Below are 15,828 nucleotides of genomic sequence, written 5' to 3'. Positions count from 1 at the left end.
GCTTCCAAAGAGGGGCAAGGAATGTGAGTAAAATGCTGATGCGACAAACTGTGAAGAATGTAAAGCCCCCCCCACTACCCCCTAAGGAGATCTGTGCAGTGTTCAAAGATGACACAAATCAAAAGAAAAAGAGCACAGGGGGAAATCCTGCTTCCTAGTGTGGAAGTGCCCTGAAATGCTGGTAATAATATAGGTTGAATTAAAACAAGGTCCTACTAAAAAACATTCTTTTTTTAAAGTAAATATTTATTAAGAAACCCACAAATACAATACAGACAACACTCCCCTTTCCAAAAATAGCTTTACAGTAATTGCAATTTTCTCATTGCATAGACGCTGAACCCATTTGAACTCAGTTGCTAACCAAAACAGCAGCACCCTTCAATGCATGGAAACAGCCAAATCGGTGTGGAGGCGAAACGGCTTCTTTGTGCTAATTAGCATTAATTAGCACAATAACGTGGACTCTCACATTGAGTTAAAACGACTTTGACTTGATTATCTAGGCTTGGTGAAGATCCAGGATGATTTTCAAGCAACAGCTTGCACCCACAAGCCACACACCGTTTGAAAAAAAAATGCACGTTGTCTACTTTAATTAAAGATGATCTTATATTAGCATTCCAATGGACTCTGACCAGGGATATAATACTTTTGGATTTTGCTTTTGTACTTTTATTTTTCAAATTCCATTAGTTTCAGCTAATTTTTAGAGCAGGTTTGTTTGTGTCTTTTTTTTTTTCAAAATTATTTTTTATTTTTGTTTTTATTAATGTAGTATTCGTTTTTTTTATTTTTTTTTATTTCTTGTGACATAAAATAGGTCAATATAAGTATTGTGTCATAAAGCTCCCAAATTCCCTAACGATTGTTCCGACAGTAATATGTAAATGAACATTTATGATAAAATAAACCCCAAAAGCTCACGTATGAAATTAATTGACAGAGGGTGGGGAAAAAAAAAACATTTTCGCTATACTGTACTTGTAGTTTTATAAATGTAAAATTTAGTAGTTACATTTTGTTTTGTTTTTTTAAAGCACTCGCTTTTATTATTTTATTGAGTTAACAAAAATGTTCTTTCAATTTTAGCGTTATTAGTTATTTTGTTATCCATCCACCCATCCATTTTCTTGACCGCTTACTCCTCACAAGGGTCGCGGGGAGTGCTGGAGCCTATCCCAGCTGGCTTCGTGCAGTAGGCGGAGTACACCCTGAACTGGTTGCCAGCCAATCGCAGGTTATTTTATTGTTTGTTAAATAAGCTTGACTATAACGCATGTTTTGTTATTGTGGAATGTTATGTGACATTCCTCCCAAAATAGTCAATTTTTTGCCACTTTTTCCTTTTTTTTTTTTTTACAAGTACATCCTCTGTGTGTTGAAGATCCTTAGCTTGGTCATGAAGTTGAAGTAGATGAAGGCCATGCACACCAGCAGGTTCTTGAGCAGGTAGAGCAGCGGCGTGACCGAACCGAAGAAGGCCAGCAGGCCGGCTCGCACGAACAGGAAGGGCAGGTCCTGGAGGGCCACGCCCAGCGCGGACAGCAGCGGGTCGTGGGGGGCCACTGCCACCCGCAGGCAGGACAGGCAGCAGAAGACGTAAACGGGGCAAACCCAGGCCGAGTAGCACACCAGCGGGTGCGCCGCCGCCCGCGTCATCTCCGCCGTGTCCAGCCAGAACACGAAGCCGTCCACGAACACGTCGGCGCGGGCGTCGCTGGCGAACAGGAAGCGCAGCGGGCCCGAGCGGCCGTACGCCGCGCGGGAGCCGGAGTCCGAGGCGCTCAACGACCGCCCGCCGTTCCCGGGTATTCCCGGGACGGTGCCGTTGGGCTCCGGTCTAAGGCCGGAGCCGTTGTGGGTTCTGTCGCGCTGACCTACAGTCCCCGCCGGAGCCAACGGGGGCCCCGTGGCTTGCGCGGGCCCGCGGGGAGCGGCCGTTCCGGGACCCGGAAGGGCCGGAGTGATGGGTGCGACCTGCTCCACGTGCGTCAAAACTGAAGAAGGAATGTCGGCATCTCTCGCCATGACGTTATCTGAACACACAACCGGAATAAATATCACATTGCAAAATGCTAAAGATAAATCAGTCAATATGGATTTTTTTTTTTTAACTTGAGTCCGATATTTGGCAGAATAAATGTGCATTGATGAGACGGGTGTACGTAAGCTCACCCTGTCCCGTCAACCTGCAGTGCCGTATCCGTTCCACCACATCCATGCAGATGAGGGAGAAAAGGATGAGCGACACGGGCAGCTCGCCGAATGTGTCGTGACGCAGATTGTTACGGATTTGGACCTATCAGGAAAAAAAACGACAACAAAGGTTTAAATACAATGATGCTCCTTCTGGTGTGCTCACCTTGTCCAGCAGGAGGCAGTAGAGCTGGCAAAATGAATCTATTCATGGAGAAGCTAGTGAAAGGACTACAGTCGAGTCTTGAAGACATAAACAAAGAACACTACAGTATTACTTCTTCTACTACAATCCAATGAAAAACTGTAAATATTATTCTGATACCACGTGAAAACTTGCGTCATCTGCTATATCCAGATGTCACTATTTTCATAAACCGAAAATCCCCTGTCATTTTTGTCTACGACTCGCCCCAAAATGTCTCCGCCACCCACCAGTTGATCATCATAGAACTACCAAGTGTCATTCAGCTCTTGACATTAGCCTGAGTCAGGACTTGAGAACAAAGCCGAGCAAGCGGGAATCGGCGCAGCATTTTTTTTTTTTTTTTTTTCACATCCGATAAACGAAGGAGCAAAAGGTCCGTTCGGGGCCAGGCAAAGCAGCAAAGCGAGCCCTGGGCCACGGGCCAACCAGGAAATGAAAATGTGCCTGGTGGACACATGAAGTGACAAGGAGGACAGGAAGAGGAACCCAGCTGCTTATCAGCGCCTCCTTATCCTGGCATATGACTCCCCGGGGACTTTCTTCTCACAAGTCATCACCTCCATCAGCCAACACGCCTTGGCTCCATTTTATCATGACCCCCGCTATTTGCGAAAAGCCGCGAGTAAATTGATGCTTCCCTAACTTTTAAAATTGCCCCTATCAATCATGTAAACCGTAAATATAACACACACTATAATCCCAAGACATATTTATTCAAAATCATTCTACATTACACCTAAAATAGTTTGCATATTATTTGTTTTAAGTGCGCAAAACAAAAAAACTTTCTGAACTCGAGTCAACTCACTTGGCAACCTCAGTGGCAAACAGGCTTTCAAAAAAAAAGACACTTCAAATTGCTTAATACCACTCACAGTTGAAACTGGGTGCTAAACTTGATATCACGCAAAGAAAATTATACATGTATTATCAACAAATAGCTCTGTCTTCATGAGTCCGTTTAGCTTAATGCTAACAAATATGTAAAACGCTATTCACATGCTAACGGTTAGCATTGATTGTTTTAAAAGCCTTTAAGCAACGGATGTGTGAACAAAAACACATTTGGACAGCTCATATAACAATATTAACAAACATATATATATATATATTCAGCTATGAAAAACGACATATTACAGAATTTCACGAGCTCAATCGCAGTTGGCAAAAAAATAAAAATAAAAATAAATAAATAAATAAATAAATAAATAAATAAATAATTCTTCTTCTGTTTCTGTCAGCATGAATGTTTTACTGCACTGCCTCACTGTGGCCATGGCGTGAGCTGCACAATTGAATTGGAACGTAGCATTTTAAATCATGTTTACCGGCATCTTTTTTTTGTTTTTTTGTTTTTTTTATAAATTAGTTCGTTGGGCTTCTGTTGAATATTTTATATTGACATTGTTGCAATTAGACTGGGAATTATTATAATTCTTTTTATTTTATTTTTCTTTTTTTTAATCAAATGAGCTTCTGTCTATAAATAATACAAGTTGTCAGTTGTGCAACTTGTGCTTAATACCTTGGACTGAAGGGGAGTAGCTTTGAACCAGCGTTGGGTGCAGATTAATCCCTCCTGTTGTTACGATGGTTTCTTTGGTGCCAAAAATGTTCACGGGTCAATGTGACCTGCTGCCTGTTTTATCTTTACCAAAAAGAAAAAAAAATACTTGCTATTGAGTGAATATTTAGTGCATTCAAGTAGATTCCTGAAGAATTCCATACATGAAAAAATATATTTATTAACAGACATGCTATCTTAATACACATTACATTGCCAAAGACTACCATCAGAGTGTGAATGTTGTTTGTTTGTTTTTTTAGGCCAGTGCTGAGTCTGACATTTGGCAGAATAAAATTCTGCTAACCAATTAAATTAAAAAATATATATAATGCATAAAATACATTCTTTTTGGTCTCTTGATGCCTACAACAATAAAGTTATATAACTGAAAACTCTAAAATGTACATTAGGTGTGAATGTGAGCAGTCACTCTGCTCTCTTGCCCAAAGTCAGCTGGCATCCACTCCAGCTAACCCGTGACTCCACCAAGGACAATAGAAAATGGATAGATGACATTTGTGGTACCTCAGAGCTGGCGATGAGGAAGGCAAAGCAGGGCATAGTGGAGAAGATCGCATATACGAGGGCCACAGGCCTCCTGGATGGAAACAAACATGTCAAAGGACGAGAAGGGAAAAAAATATGGCGGCTTATTTCAGTTACTCACCACTTCTTCCTCCCGACCAGGAACCTCTTCTTGGCGAACACCATGTACTTGAGGGGCACCCACACCAGGAGGGTGACGGACGTGACGTAGGCCACCGACGAGGCCACGATGAGCCAGTAGGCCCCGCCGGTGCTGCTGCCGCCTCCTTGGACCTTGGCCACGATGACGGCGAAGCGCTGCATGACCACGAAGAGCGGCACGCACAGGCCGGCGAACTGCAGCGCCTCGCACACCGCCAACTTCAGCGTCCGGCCCGAGCCCATGCTGCCAGGACACCTGGGTGGGAGACGCAAAGGGGGGGAGGGGGCGGCGGCGACCGGTCCCCACCATTGTCCCCCCTGCCACCCCGCCAGCATGTTCCACACAACGCGGGCCTGAAAGTGCTTACGGCGCAGTCGTCATTGTGTGCCTGGTAAACAAAGCTTGACAAGGATGTTAGCGTTAGTGGGGCGCACACACGATTGTCTGATATCGTTGAACGATTATCTTCACCAATGTGGTGTTTGGTATGTTTTAAAGTGATTTTTACACATTGACAAACGAATCATCGGGCCAATCATCAAACGTCTCGGCAGGATGATCCTGAGCGATTATCCTGCGGTGTGTGGTGTGCAAGAGTGATCCCCCCCCCCCAATCAGCCCAAGAAAGCATCCATCCAGCCATTTTCTTTTCAATTAGCATCTATGTGGTGGTGTTGCTTGCTACCCTATAAAGAAATGTTGCACATAAGCAAGGGATTGGGTAAAAAATAATAATAAATACAGTCTTCCCTCGCTATAATGCGGTTCACTTTTCGCGGTCTCGCTGTATCGCGGAATTTTTTTTAAGTGCAATTTTGCATATTTTTTTTACAGTAATATACCCATTTTATTAAATTTATGAAGGTTTGAACATTGTCAATGTTTGAACAAGAGAGAAATGTGAGAACATGTAAATGCCTCAATGAGAAAAGTGTATAAATTGTGCGGTCGGAGATTTTAGAGCCTTAAAACATTTATAAGAGTTGTAAAACATAAAGCTAACTACTTCGCGGATTTCATTTATTGCGGGTATTTTTTGGAACCTAACACCAGCGGAAAACGAGGGAACACTGTAAATAAATAACTGCGAATAAAAGACGACAGGTTAAAAAAACAAAACCACACTCACACACAACAGGTGAATCCAGAATGCTGTATCTGTAAATCTGTTTTATACTGCCCCCAGGTGGACAACGTGCGCACAACAGAAAGAGCAGCACAACTTAAGTAAAAGATGATTTATGTGTTTTGGTTTTTTAACCTTGAGGACAGGACAGCTGAAGAATTGACAGGAAATGTGAGAGAAGGGTATGGCCTGCAGGGAAGGACCACACAGCCAGGGAATCGAACCGTGGTCGTTTAAAAACAAAAACAAAAGAAACATGTAATGGTGGTTGTCGAACCGCGAGTATGAGGGGGGCATTCGCCGTTGGAAGTTCTTGTCCACCAGATGGCAGCAAACTAGTTTTTGCCTCATCACCACACCTCCCTCCCCACTCCCTCCAGCTGTCACCTAACTTCCCAGACGCCCCCACCCCACCCCACCCCTCACCGTGAGCGTCACCCCCCACTCGACACCACCCCACCCCAGCCCGGGCACCAGCATGGCGTCCAGCGAGGACGACGGCGGCGCGGCCTCGGAGGAGAAGGAAAACAACAACAAGAAACGCGGCAAAGGCACCGTGGCGACGGCGTGGCTCACCTTCTACAACATCGCCATGACGGCCGGGTACGTGCGCGGCGTGGCGGCCCGCTGGAATGAATGGAGCGTCGCTGCGTGTCCAAATAGGGCCGAGCCGAGGGTGTGAAGTGTGAAGGGCCGCGGGGGCTGCTGGTATAAGTTTAGACGGCGGCGACACTGGAGCGACGCTGGAAATGCTCAATGAGCACTTTTTTGTTTTTATTTTCTAACTGCCAGTGCAAGCGCGTGCAACCCGTGCACATCCTGGAAATACATCCTGAATAGTATCTTAAAAAAAAACAAAGCATCACCAGCATCATCTTAAGTATGCTACCCAATTAACCCTTAATTTTAAATTATTTTTATGTGATATTTATAGTTTTGTGAATGTAAATGGTGCTGTGGACCTTCACCGATCTCGATTGTTCTGACGATTTTTAAAACTGTTTTTAAAGTTCCAAAACTTTTGTAAAATGTGAAGTACTGAAAATAAAAAAATAGAAATGATTCACATATGAAATATTAAAACATTTTTACTTAACAGTGCAACAAATGTAGAAAAATAAAATATTGAATGCGGGGGGGAAAAACGAATCATGGCTAGTGTGCAATGTTTACCTACGACCAGTAGAGGGCAGCGTTTACTGTTTAATGAGTGGCTCCCTTTCTCAAAGCGACCAAGAGCCGCACATCGTTACGTTACTTTTTTTTTCCTTCTTTTTGCGTGTCTTACACGATTACAAACGGAGACAGGCAGACAAATCTTTTCTGCATCATGTAACACAAACCAAAGTGGGTTAGGGTTAACACTGAGTTTTGTTTACAATCATACAATTGGGGGAAAAAAATGAAGATACACATAAATATGTAAATATCACACTTCCTTAGTTGGTAGGTGTATTAGTTTACTCAATTGCAGATGTGTTGGGAACTTAGCTACTGTAAATATTTGCATATTGATCTCTGTCCCAACTTGGATTAACTTCATTTTAAGTAACTTTTTTAAAAATATTTGTTGTGGTCAGGTGGTTGGTCCTGGCCATAGCGATGATACGCTTCTATATGCAGAAAGGCACACACAAGGGCCTGTACAGAAGTATAGCCCGGACCCTCAAGTTTTTCCAGACTTTTGCTTTAGTTGAGGTAAGATTTGTTTTTTTAACCATTTATATAAAAAGTGATATACAAAAATGTGTAAATCCATATTTAAATATGGTACATTCCACTGCTGTAAGGTCCTGGAAAAGCTCAAATAAATATCCTGGAAAACAAATACTTCCTAATCATTTTCATGTGTTTTGTGTTCCAGGTGGCACACTGCGCCATTGGTATGTGACAAACTGAATGTAGGCCCGTTTGTGTCTTAAACGCTCGGCTTTAATAATCGCTGTCGCCGCAGGTCTGGTTCGGACGTCGGTGATCGTCACCGGGGTGCAAGTGAGCTCGCGCATCTTCATGGTGTGGTTCGTCACCAACAGCATCAGACAGGTAATGCAACAGAAGAAAAAAATAAAGCCGACCGCTTTGAAATGAGGGCCTCACCCTACAACCCCCCCCCTTTAACGAAGATCCAGAACGAAGAAAGCGTGATCCTCTTCCTGGTGGTGTGGACCCTAACCGAGATCACCAGATATTCCTACTACACCTTCAACCTGCTCCACCATCTGCCGTACTTCATCAAATGGGCCAGGTGGAGGCGCCGTCAGCGATGAGCATGTTGTGTTTTTTAGCTTGTGTGCTAGCCACTCTATGCTAATATGGTGCTGAGATGACACTCATAAACGTGCACGTGTGCGTAATTTCAGATACACCCTGTTCATTGTACTGTACCCGCTGGGCGTGGTGGGTGAACTGTTGACCATCTACTCGGCGCTGCCCTTCGTGCGCCGCTCGGGCATGTACTCCATGAGGCTTCCCAATAAGTACAACGTGTCCTTCGACTACTACTACTGCCTGGTGGTCATCATGCTATCCTACATCCCATGTAAGTTTTGTTTGAAGTTTTGTTTATAGTTTTAGTATTAGATTTAAGTTTTTTTTGTCAAGGGCAAGACAAAAAAGGGTCATTCAGTATATGTATATAATTATTTTTTCAATTTTAGTCTTTAGTCATTTAATTCACTTCTCGTGTTCAGTGTTCCCTCAGCTCTTCTTCCACATGCTACGGCAAAGGAGAAGGGTTCTCCACGGCGAGGTTATCGTGGAGAAGGACGACTAGTTGGAGGCAGCCTGACCACCACCCATCAGCCGCACATCTGACAAAAAGCGCGGGAAAGGAGGCACAATTGCTGTTTACAAATGGCCGTAAAGAGACGCACTGAGGGGCTTGATGTGAGGGGGGGGGAGCAATAACTCGGATTGTAACGGTGTCCCAAGATAATTGACAAGAAAACGGGAAAGCTCAAAAACAATAAATCTCCTTGTCGACAAGGCTTTTTGTGTATGCTTGTTTGAGGGAAAGCACTTAACATTTTGTCTGCATTTGTTGACAATGTTTACTTATATGTGTGTGTGTGTCGCTACTTCAATTCCCTCCAAACAAAAAGGTGCTAACATGAGACTGTTGATTGATGTTCAATCAACGATTCTGCTTATAGGAACGAGAGGCCACAATTTACAGGGGTGGGGTGGAAGCTATGGAAATGTGAAATCATGTGCAAAAATCAATAAACTCAGTTTTGTGATCACCTTTACACCGACTCAATAAAATTGGAATTGAAACTTTCCTCTCATGCCGCTGATCAAACTACCCGATTGTAGTTTAGACTATATGAATATACTGTGTGCGAGTATTTGGGAAGCAGACAGTGGAAAAAAACGTAATGTTAAACAGATAATAGATGTTAAGTCTTTATGTTTGGCATATACAGAAGTTTGTATCTTTACTAATGTTTGTATGCACATTTACCAATGTATGAGCTCATAAATATGAAAATATATATTGTATGGGAGTTTACATATTTAGATGTTAAATTTTACAACCGTTTATCAAATGTTAGTTCATAGTTATAAATGTTTATTAAAAAATAGAAAAGAAAAAAAAAAAGCATTAACTTGCGCACGGTGTAGGTTGTTACATGTAACAAGTGCAGCCCATTCACTGGCATTTATTTAGTAAACAGAACTGACACATCCAATATGGCCGACTGGTTGCGTATCTGAGTAGCGGGGCGATCCGGTCAAGGCGGAGTCGATGAACGTTGTTTTGAATTAAAACTAATAATTAACGGTGAACTTGTTGGGGCGGGAGAAACTTATCCACCAACAACCGTGTCACGCGGTAATATCGTCATTTAAAAGCTCGCTCAAGTCAGTTTCGTCTGCAGAACACCCCGGAAGTGAATGAGTAGTGCTAAATCATGCTGTAAATACCACTAGATGGCAGTCATGTCTAAGGTAGCGTTCCTTTCAATAGCCGTTTTGTTACCAGAACCAAAAATAAAGCGTTCTGACTCCTTTACTTTGTAATAATAAACAGTAAGACCAATTACATCCATTTCCCGTTTTTCAACCAATGACTTGGCAACTTGGCTGACCCAGGACTGTTTAACAGCAAACAAAAGCGTGTGCTGAATAAAAATGACCCATCACCAAAATTTAATTAAATGGGCTCCTATTTCTGATTTTGCATAAATTCTGCGCATCAGCTGTCGATTATAAATAAAAATAAAAGTCATACAAGACATATAGGTAGGCAGCGCTGCAGCTTTAGCACAGATTAGCATTAGCGAACAGTGTTAGCAGCATTACCTTCTGAGAACCAGCGCATACTCAAAATGGGGGCTAACAGGAAACGAGAGGGTCTCAAGCATATCAGGTTTCTTCAATTTAACACACCTGCTATTTTATTCTTAATTCACACCTATTTATTTTTTTAAACAATCCCACCGTCTTTTTTTTTTTTTTTTTAAACTGCTGAACAATAACAGAACAATTTGGTCTTTCCTCACTTGACGGTGTTGGCAAAGCCTTTTTAAAAATAATCCTGCTGACCATGTCACATTCATGCCAGCTGGAATTTCCTAATTGTTCCAGGGGCCACTTTCACACATGTTCAACATTGTGTTTTCTACTTCCAAGAGATAGAGGGGAGTTCAATTCAGCACATTTTTACGGATTCTGCTTTGAAGATTACTCAAATTCAACAAGACCACTTACCATTTTTTTCATTCGACTGTTTCATACAAACAGTTACTGTTCATTGCTGCGTTACTTTGAAGCTCCAATTCTACACACAGACAAAAACCTTTCCAGATTAGCACTTTTATTTGATAAATTGGCTCTCGTCTTTGTCACAAACATGTTCTACTTCAACCACACGCACACAAGTATCCCAGAACATACTGTACTCATTATGGAATTGACCCAAAAAACAAAAAACAACAAAAAAACAACACACATTTCATCATCAACTAACTTGCAATACTAATGCTCAACTGACTGTTAGAAGTGAATGGACACTTCCATTTAAATTATGAAATCACCGGGAGAACATCCGCCTTTGAACGGTTACGACTTGGTATTGTGTCAAACATAAGGGAAGTGACATTCGAGCCAGCGTTGATCTAATCATCATAACAATGAAGAAAGGGGCTGCGAAACTAAATGGCGGATATGGGAAAAAAAGAACATTTTTTGAAATCGTCCAAACTACATTAGATTATTTTTTTTGTCCTCCTCCTTCCGTGGTGAGTTCAAGTACATCAAGCGCTCCTGGGAAGACCGAGCCTGTTCGTATCCATAAGGCCACTTTATTAGGGAATTGTATGAGCGCCGTCACCCCGACAGCTCGTGTCCCGTTCACCGCCACTGGAGCAGGATTTACTGGGGGTGGGGTGGGGCGAAGTAGAGAATCCACGTGGTCGAGGTAGTGCCACCCCCAACCCACTCCTTAAAAGTCCAAATGCACCCCTCCCCACCCCACGTGTGTGCGTGCAGAAAAATAGACTCCACCCCCCCCACACACTCACACGAGTTTGTAAAATCACCTCATTGAAGTCCAGAGAGACACGCGTGGTCCACAAACTCCTCGCCACTTGAAAGCTTGCTTGAAGCCCCCCCACCACCACCGACCCCCCTCCACGTGACTGTTAGGTGTGATCATTTAAATGCGTTTGTGGCGGCGGCGGGTGCAGTAGTACAACGTTCAGCCGCTTTCTTCCTCCTGATTGGTTGGTGGTGGTGGGAGGGTAAGGGGGCGGGGCGCAAACGGCGGCGGCGGCGTGGCGCGCATGTCTTACTTGTCCTCCAGGACGGCGTACTGGTTGTCCAGCTGCAGGTGCTGCACGGGTGCGCTGGCGTTGCCGTCCTCTCGGCCTCGGCCCTTGTGTTTCACAACTTCAAACGTCTTCTCCATCTCGCGATCCCTGCAAGGAGGCAAAGTTAAGTACAAAATGGCGGCCAAGAATTTTTGGTTTCTTTTAGGTAAAACTCATTTTTCAAGATCAGTCTAAAAATGTTTTCCCCATGTTTCTATATTTTAAACTTTTTTTTTTTTTCATATATACAGGACTGTCTCAGAAAATTAGAATATTGTGATAAAGTCCATTATTTTCTGTAATGCAATTAAATAAGCAAAAATGCCAAACATTCTGGATTCATTCCAAATCAACTGAAATATTGCAAGCCTTTTATTGTTTTAATATTGCTGGCATTTTTGCTTATTTAATTGCATTACAGAAAATAATGTACGTTATCACAATATTGTAATTTTCTGAGACAGTCTTGTAGAAATCTTTTTTTTTTTTTTGCAATTCATAATTACTATTAATTGTAACCTCCTTTTTTCTTAAACACCCCCCTCTCCCATTAGAAACTATTTGGATTTTTTTTTCTACTTTTGAAGTTATAGTTAACCAACCACCATTCATATAAAATATTTTTTTCTGACTTATAAAGATATATATATATATATATATATATATATATATATATATATATATATATACATACATACATACATATACACACATAAAGTACTTTATTTCTTAAAACTATTGTCAAACCTAAATTTATTGTCCAACTTTGAATATTTTTGTATTATTTGACATAAAAAAAATAGACAGAAATAACCAACTTCTGTTTTTTTTTTCCTAAAATAATTTTTTCCCCCAATACATATTCTATTTTTGTAACTAATTTCATAAAATGTGCGAAAATTTTGCTGCCGCATGCTCTAAATGAGGAAAAAGTAGCATCACCTGGTGGATCACATGAGTTTATGCTGCGATAAATCCATCCATCCATCCATTTTCTTAACTGCTTATTCCTCACAAGGGTCACAGGGGGTGCTGGAGCCTATCGCAGCCGGCTTTGGGCAGTAGGCGGGGTACAACCTGAACTGGTTGCCAGCCAATCCAGGGCACACACAGACGAACAACCATCCACACTCACAATCTCACCTATTGATAATCTGGGGTGTTCAATTAATATTTGTCTTTGGAATGTGGGAGGAGACTGGAGTACCCAGAAGACCCACGAGGGCACGAGGAGAACATGCAAACTCCACCCAGGAAGGCCGAAGCCCGGACTCAATCTCGTGTCCTTAGCACTGGGAGGCGAATATGCTAACCAGTCACCCACCGTGCCGCTCAAAAATACACTTTATTGTAATATTGTCACTTTTTTTTTTCTAAAAATGACTCATTTACTATAAACCTCCACCCCTCCATATTTTAAATGGGATATTTTTATTTTTTTTATTTTTTTATAGTGTTTTTTTTTTGTGGTGAGTGGAAAGCCAAACAAAGGTGCATGGAATTACTTGCGCGTCTCCACGTGTTTGCCGGTGGCCATCAGGGAGGGGAACTGTGCGTCACTGAAAATCTCAGGGGGTCCCTGGTTCTGGCCTCGTTTGGACGAGGTGAGGCGAGCTCCCGGGGGACGGTACACGCCCGATGGCTTCGACTCCGGCGTCTCCACGTCCTCTGCGGCGACGAAAAGACCATTAATAAAATACTTTTATTGTTGTACTACATTTTAATTTTAATGAGAAACATTTTTTCACATTCACTAATGTACCAAATTTCCTTCAAAAATAAAACCGCAACATTTTTACTCAAGGATATCACATGATTAGAATGTGATGGTGCGGCAAGCGAAGGGTTACTACTGACCGACTGGTGCAGCTGGTGCAGGAACAGGAGCGGACTTGTTCCAAGGGCCGGCGGACATTTTGTCACCGCCCGCGACGATGTGGACGTCCCCGTCCTCGTCCTGCTCCTCATCTTCGTAGTCCTCTTCCTCCTTCTCGTCACTTGGGAAAACAAACGCGACGTTAACGGAGACGTCGGTGGACTTCCAAGGGGGGATGTTTCACCCTCACCTTATCTGCAACGCTTGAAGCCTCAGGCCGCTGTAGTCCACCTCCTTCTGCTCAAACTCCTTCCACTCCTCGTCCTCCTGGCCGGAAGGGGACACAGGCCACTCAACATGCAGTACTGCACTAGCGGGACGTTATCGATACTCAGGGGCCCCAACGCTGCATGATTAACGAGTTTGCGCAGCGGCTTAAGAATGCCATTGTGCTAAGTTAGCACTTTTGAAAAATTTATTTTAGCTTTACGGCTTGAAAGTGTTACTCATACTTTACTATTGTGTTAGCTTAGAGTGCAGCAAAATTAATTTCATGCATGTAGGTAACACTGTAGTCACCCTCCCAGTGTTTAAATCCATGTTTTTATAATATACAAAATGGGGTCCAACAGTATATTTTTTAAGCCGATGCCTGATATTTGGCATAATAAAATTACAATAACCTTTTTTTTTTTTTTTTTTTTTTTTTTAAATATTGATTAAAATAACTTTTCTTCAACCAAAAAGATATGAATACCAGACAGATTTTTTTTTTTTAATTGCTTGAATGTCACTATCTTTGTCTTGTGCTGTAATGTGCTAATACGTAAAGAAAAAAATATATTTTTGTCAATTTTAAATAGCATATATCTGCTGATTAAATCGTCTGGTCACTAGCATGTTGAACCTTTAAAAAAACAAAAACAAAAAAAACAAAAACGAGTCTTAAAACATTTATACTTTCTATAATTATTATATAATGTATTATTTTTTTAAAAATTGTATTTATTTATTTATTTATTTATTTGTGGCTGGTGACTATCAATTTTACTGTTTTATGGTGTTTACTGTTTTAATGTTATTGATTTGTTTTGTATGTCTATTTTTTTACTCAATATACATCATTTTGTATGCAGCGATGGTCATTTCTTAAGTGCTCTATAAATAAAGTTGAGAACAGTATGACGTGCTCCGACCTACGAACGGGTTCGGTAACAGCCGTATGATTGGGCTCCCGTCGTAAAACGAGGACCCATGTACGGACGTCTTATTGGGGAGACTAAATAAACTAAAATGGCGGCGGCTCGCCCTTCTTTTTCTCCTCTTGGCGATTAACAAAAAGACCGTTCGATACGGTAGTTTGACACTAAACTAAGAATAAAAAATATATATATATGACCGCAGTGCTTCTATAGAGTTACTCCATGTGTCAGCGAAAGAAGCTAAATGCTAAAGGTGGTTAGCAGCCGGTCGTCACATGAGCCGTGAGGAGCATATGCGAGATATCTAGTCGCCATTTCTTCCCAAAATGACTCCTTAAAAGTTAATTTCGCAACATTTAAGTCTCAACGAGGTGCTTTAAATGACTTGTTAAGGAACTTAAAAGTGGTTGCTGACACACAACGACTCAACCACGTTACCTTGTCCATCACGTTGCCGTCCAGACCGTCGCCTTTCGACGACTTTTCATTCTCCTTCTTGCTCTTTTTTAGGCCCGTGGAGGAAGCGGCAGACTCCTTGGCCTTGCCCTTGTCTTTCTTCTTCTTCTTGTCCCGTTTGGCGAAGAAGTCGTCCAGGCTCTTCTCACTTGACACATCCGCCATTTTCAACAGAGAGCCGCTAGCTTTTTTTTCCTTTTTTTTTTTTAAAGCACGCCGAAGCAATGACACGCGGAGGAGGAAAAAAAGTGGTTCGCGTGAGGGGGAAGGAGGAGCACGGTCGGCCGCTACTAAACGCTCACTCGGCGGTCACTTGGCTGTCTTTCGTGTCGTTTCACCTCCGTCAAAGGCTGGTTTTAAAAACGCTCGGATGAGTGTTGGTGAGTCGTCAGCTATGCTGTCAGGTATGCCATGCAGCGCAGGGGAAATCTGACAAATCAGCATTGTGACCCGGTAGTAGATGGACATGAAGCCGGAAGTGTTACGACTTTATTAAAACAGTAAAAAAAAGAAAAGAAAAAAAAATCCCCACCATATGCGTTGTTGCGTATTTTACATAATCTCACCTGAGCCATAAACCCGAGCTAAATGTAAAAATGTAAGAAGCAGTCAATGAAATAAAAGTGTATAATGCTATATTCAGCAAATTCTTCACGGTAGGTGGCGATACTTACTTATTTACTAAACATACTTTACAAAGTGGCTGCCAACTTTTAAACCAACAAAGAAGTCGTCCGTCGGCTAAGCTAACTG

The 15,828-nt window shown here is 42.2% G+C and overlaps 3 protein-coding genes across 4 annotated transcripts; 1 reads left to right on the top strand and 2 right to left on the bottom strand.

The window, feature by feature from the left end:
• Positions 1–103: 103 nt before the first annotated feature.
• Positions 104–6,163, bottom strand: LOC144009717 (transmembrane protein 236). The gene is made up of 4 exons (XM_077509572.1): positions 4,642–6,163; positions 4,500–4,572; positions 2,179–2,302; positions 104–2,039 (listed from the first exon to the last, which is right to left on the bottom strand). Exons 1-4 carry the CDS (start codon positions 4,995–4,997, stop codon positions 1,360–1,362), a joined length of 1,233 nt encoding a protein of 410 aa, XP_077365698.1. The 5' UTR covers positions 4,998–6,163; the 3' UTR covers positions 104–1,359.
• Positions 6,164–6,220: 57 nt separating this feature from the next.
• Positions 6,221–9,050, top strand: hacd1 (3-hydroxyacyl-CoA dehydratase 1). Its single transcript, XM_077509535.1, has 7 exons — positions 6,221–6,391; positions 7,369–7,486; positions 7,653–7,671; positions 7,743–7,831; positions 7,912–8,033; positions 8,149–8,327; positions 8,479–9,050. Exons 1-7 carry the CDS (start codon positions 6,267–6,269, stop codon positions 8,559–8,561), a joined length of 735 nt encoding a protein of 244 aa, XP_077365661.1. The 5' UTR covers positions 6,221–6,266; the 3' UTR covers positions 8,562–9,050.
• Positions 9,051–10,590: 1,540 nt separating this feature from the next.
• On the bottom strand, positions 10,591–15,544 carry cdv3 (carnitine deficiency-associated gene expressed in ventricle 3). Of its 2 annotated transcripts, none has more exons than XM_077509536.1 (5): positions 15,058–15,544; positions 13,668–13,744; positions 13,459–13,598; positions 13,107–13,269; positions 10,591–11,709 (listed from the first exon to the last, which is right to left on the bottom strand). In XM_077509536.1, exons 1-5 carry the CDS (start codon positions 15,238–15,240, stop codon positions 11,580–11,582), a joined length of 693 nt encoding a protein of 230 aa, XP_077365662.1. In that variant the 5' UTR covers positions 15,241–15,544; the 3' UTR covers positions 10,591–11,579. The 2 variants fall into 2 exon arrangements, with proteins under 2 accessions (XP_077365662.1, XP_077365663.1); XM_077509537.1 differs by having other exon boundaries at positions 13,668–13,741.
• Positions 15,545–15,828: the final 284 nt, after the last annotated feature.

Source organism: Festucalex cinctus, chromosome 20, assembly GCF_051991245.1.
Source record: "Festucalex cinctus isolate MCC-2025b chromosome 20, RoL_Fcin_1.0, whole genome shotgun sequence".
Lineage (NCBI taxonomy): Eukaryota > Metazoa > Chordata > Actinopteri > Syngnathiformes > Syngnathidae > Festucalex > Festucalex cinctus.
Note: the sequence above shows the minus strand (reverse complement) of the source record. Positions and strands in the feature narration are given on the sequence as shown.

Coding starts and splice junctions, on each gene's coding strand:
- LOC144009717 (XM_077509572.1), bottom strand. CDS start 4,997: ATGCTGGCGGGGTGGCAGGGGGGACAATGGTGGGGACCGGTCGCCGCC. Junction 2,303..4,499: donor TCCTCATCGCCAGCTCTGAG/GTACCACAAATG, acceptor TTTTCCTGATAG/GTCCAAATCCGTAACAATCT. Junction 2,040..2,178: donor CTGCAGGTTGACGGGACAGG/GTGAGCTTACGT, acceptor TTGTGTGTTCAG/ATAACGTCATGGCGAGAGAT.
- cdv3 (XM_077509536.1), bottom strand. CDS start 15,240: ATGGCGGATGTGTCAAGTGAGAAGAGCCTGGACGACTTCTTCGCCAAA. Junction 13,745..15,057: donor ACGGCAACGTGATGGACAAG/GTAACGTGGTTG, acceptor CCTTCCGGCCAG/GAGGACGAGGAGTGGAAGGA. Junction 11,710..13,106: donor AAACACGTGGAGACGCGCAA/GTAATTCCATGC, acceptor GCCTCCTTGCAG/GGATCGCGAGATGGAGAAGA.
- hacd1 (XM_077509535.1), top strand. CDS start 6,267: ATGGCGTCCAGCGAGGACGACGGCGGCGCGGCCTCGGAGGAGAAGGAA. Junction 8,034..8,148: donor TACTTCATCAAATGGGCCAG/GTGGAGGCGCCG, acceptor GCGTAATTTCAG/ATACACCCTGTTCATTGTAC. Junction 8,328..8,478: donor CATGCTATCCTACATCCCAT/GTAAGTTTTGTT, acceptor TCTCGTGTTCAG/TGTTCCCTCAGCTCTTCTTC.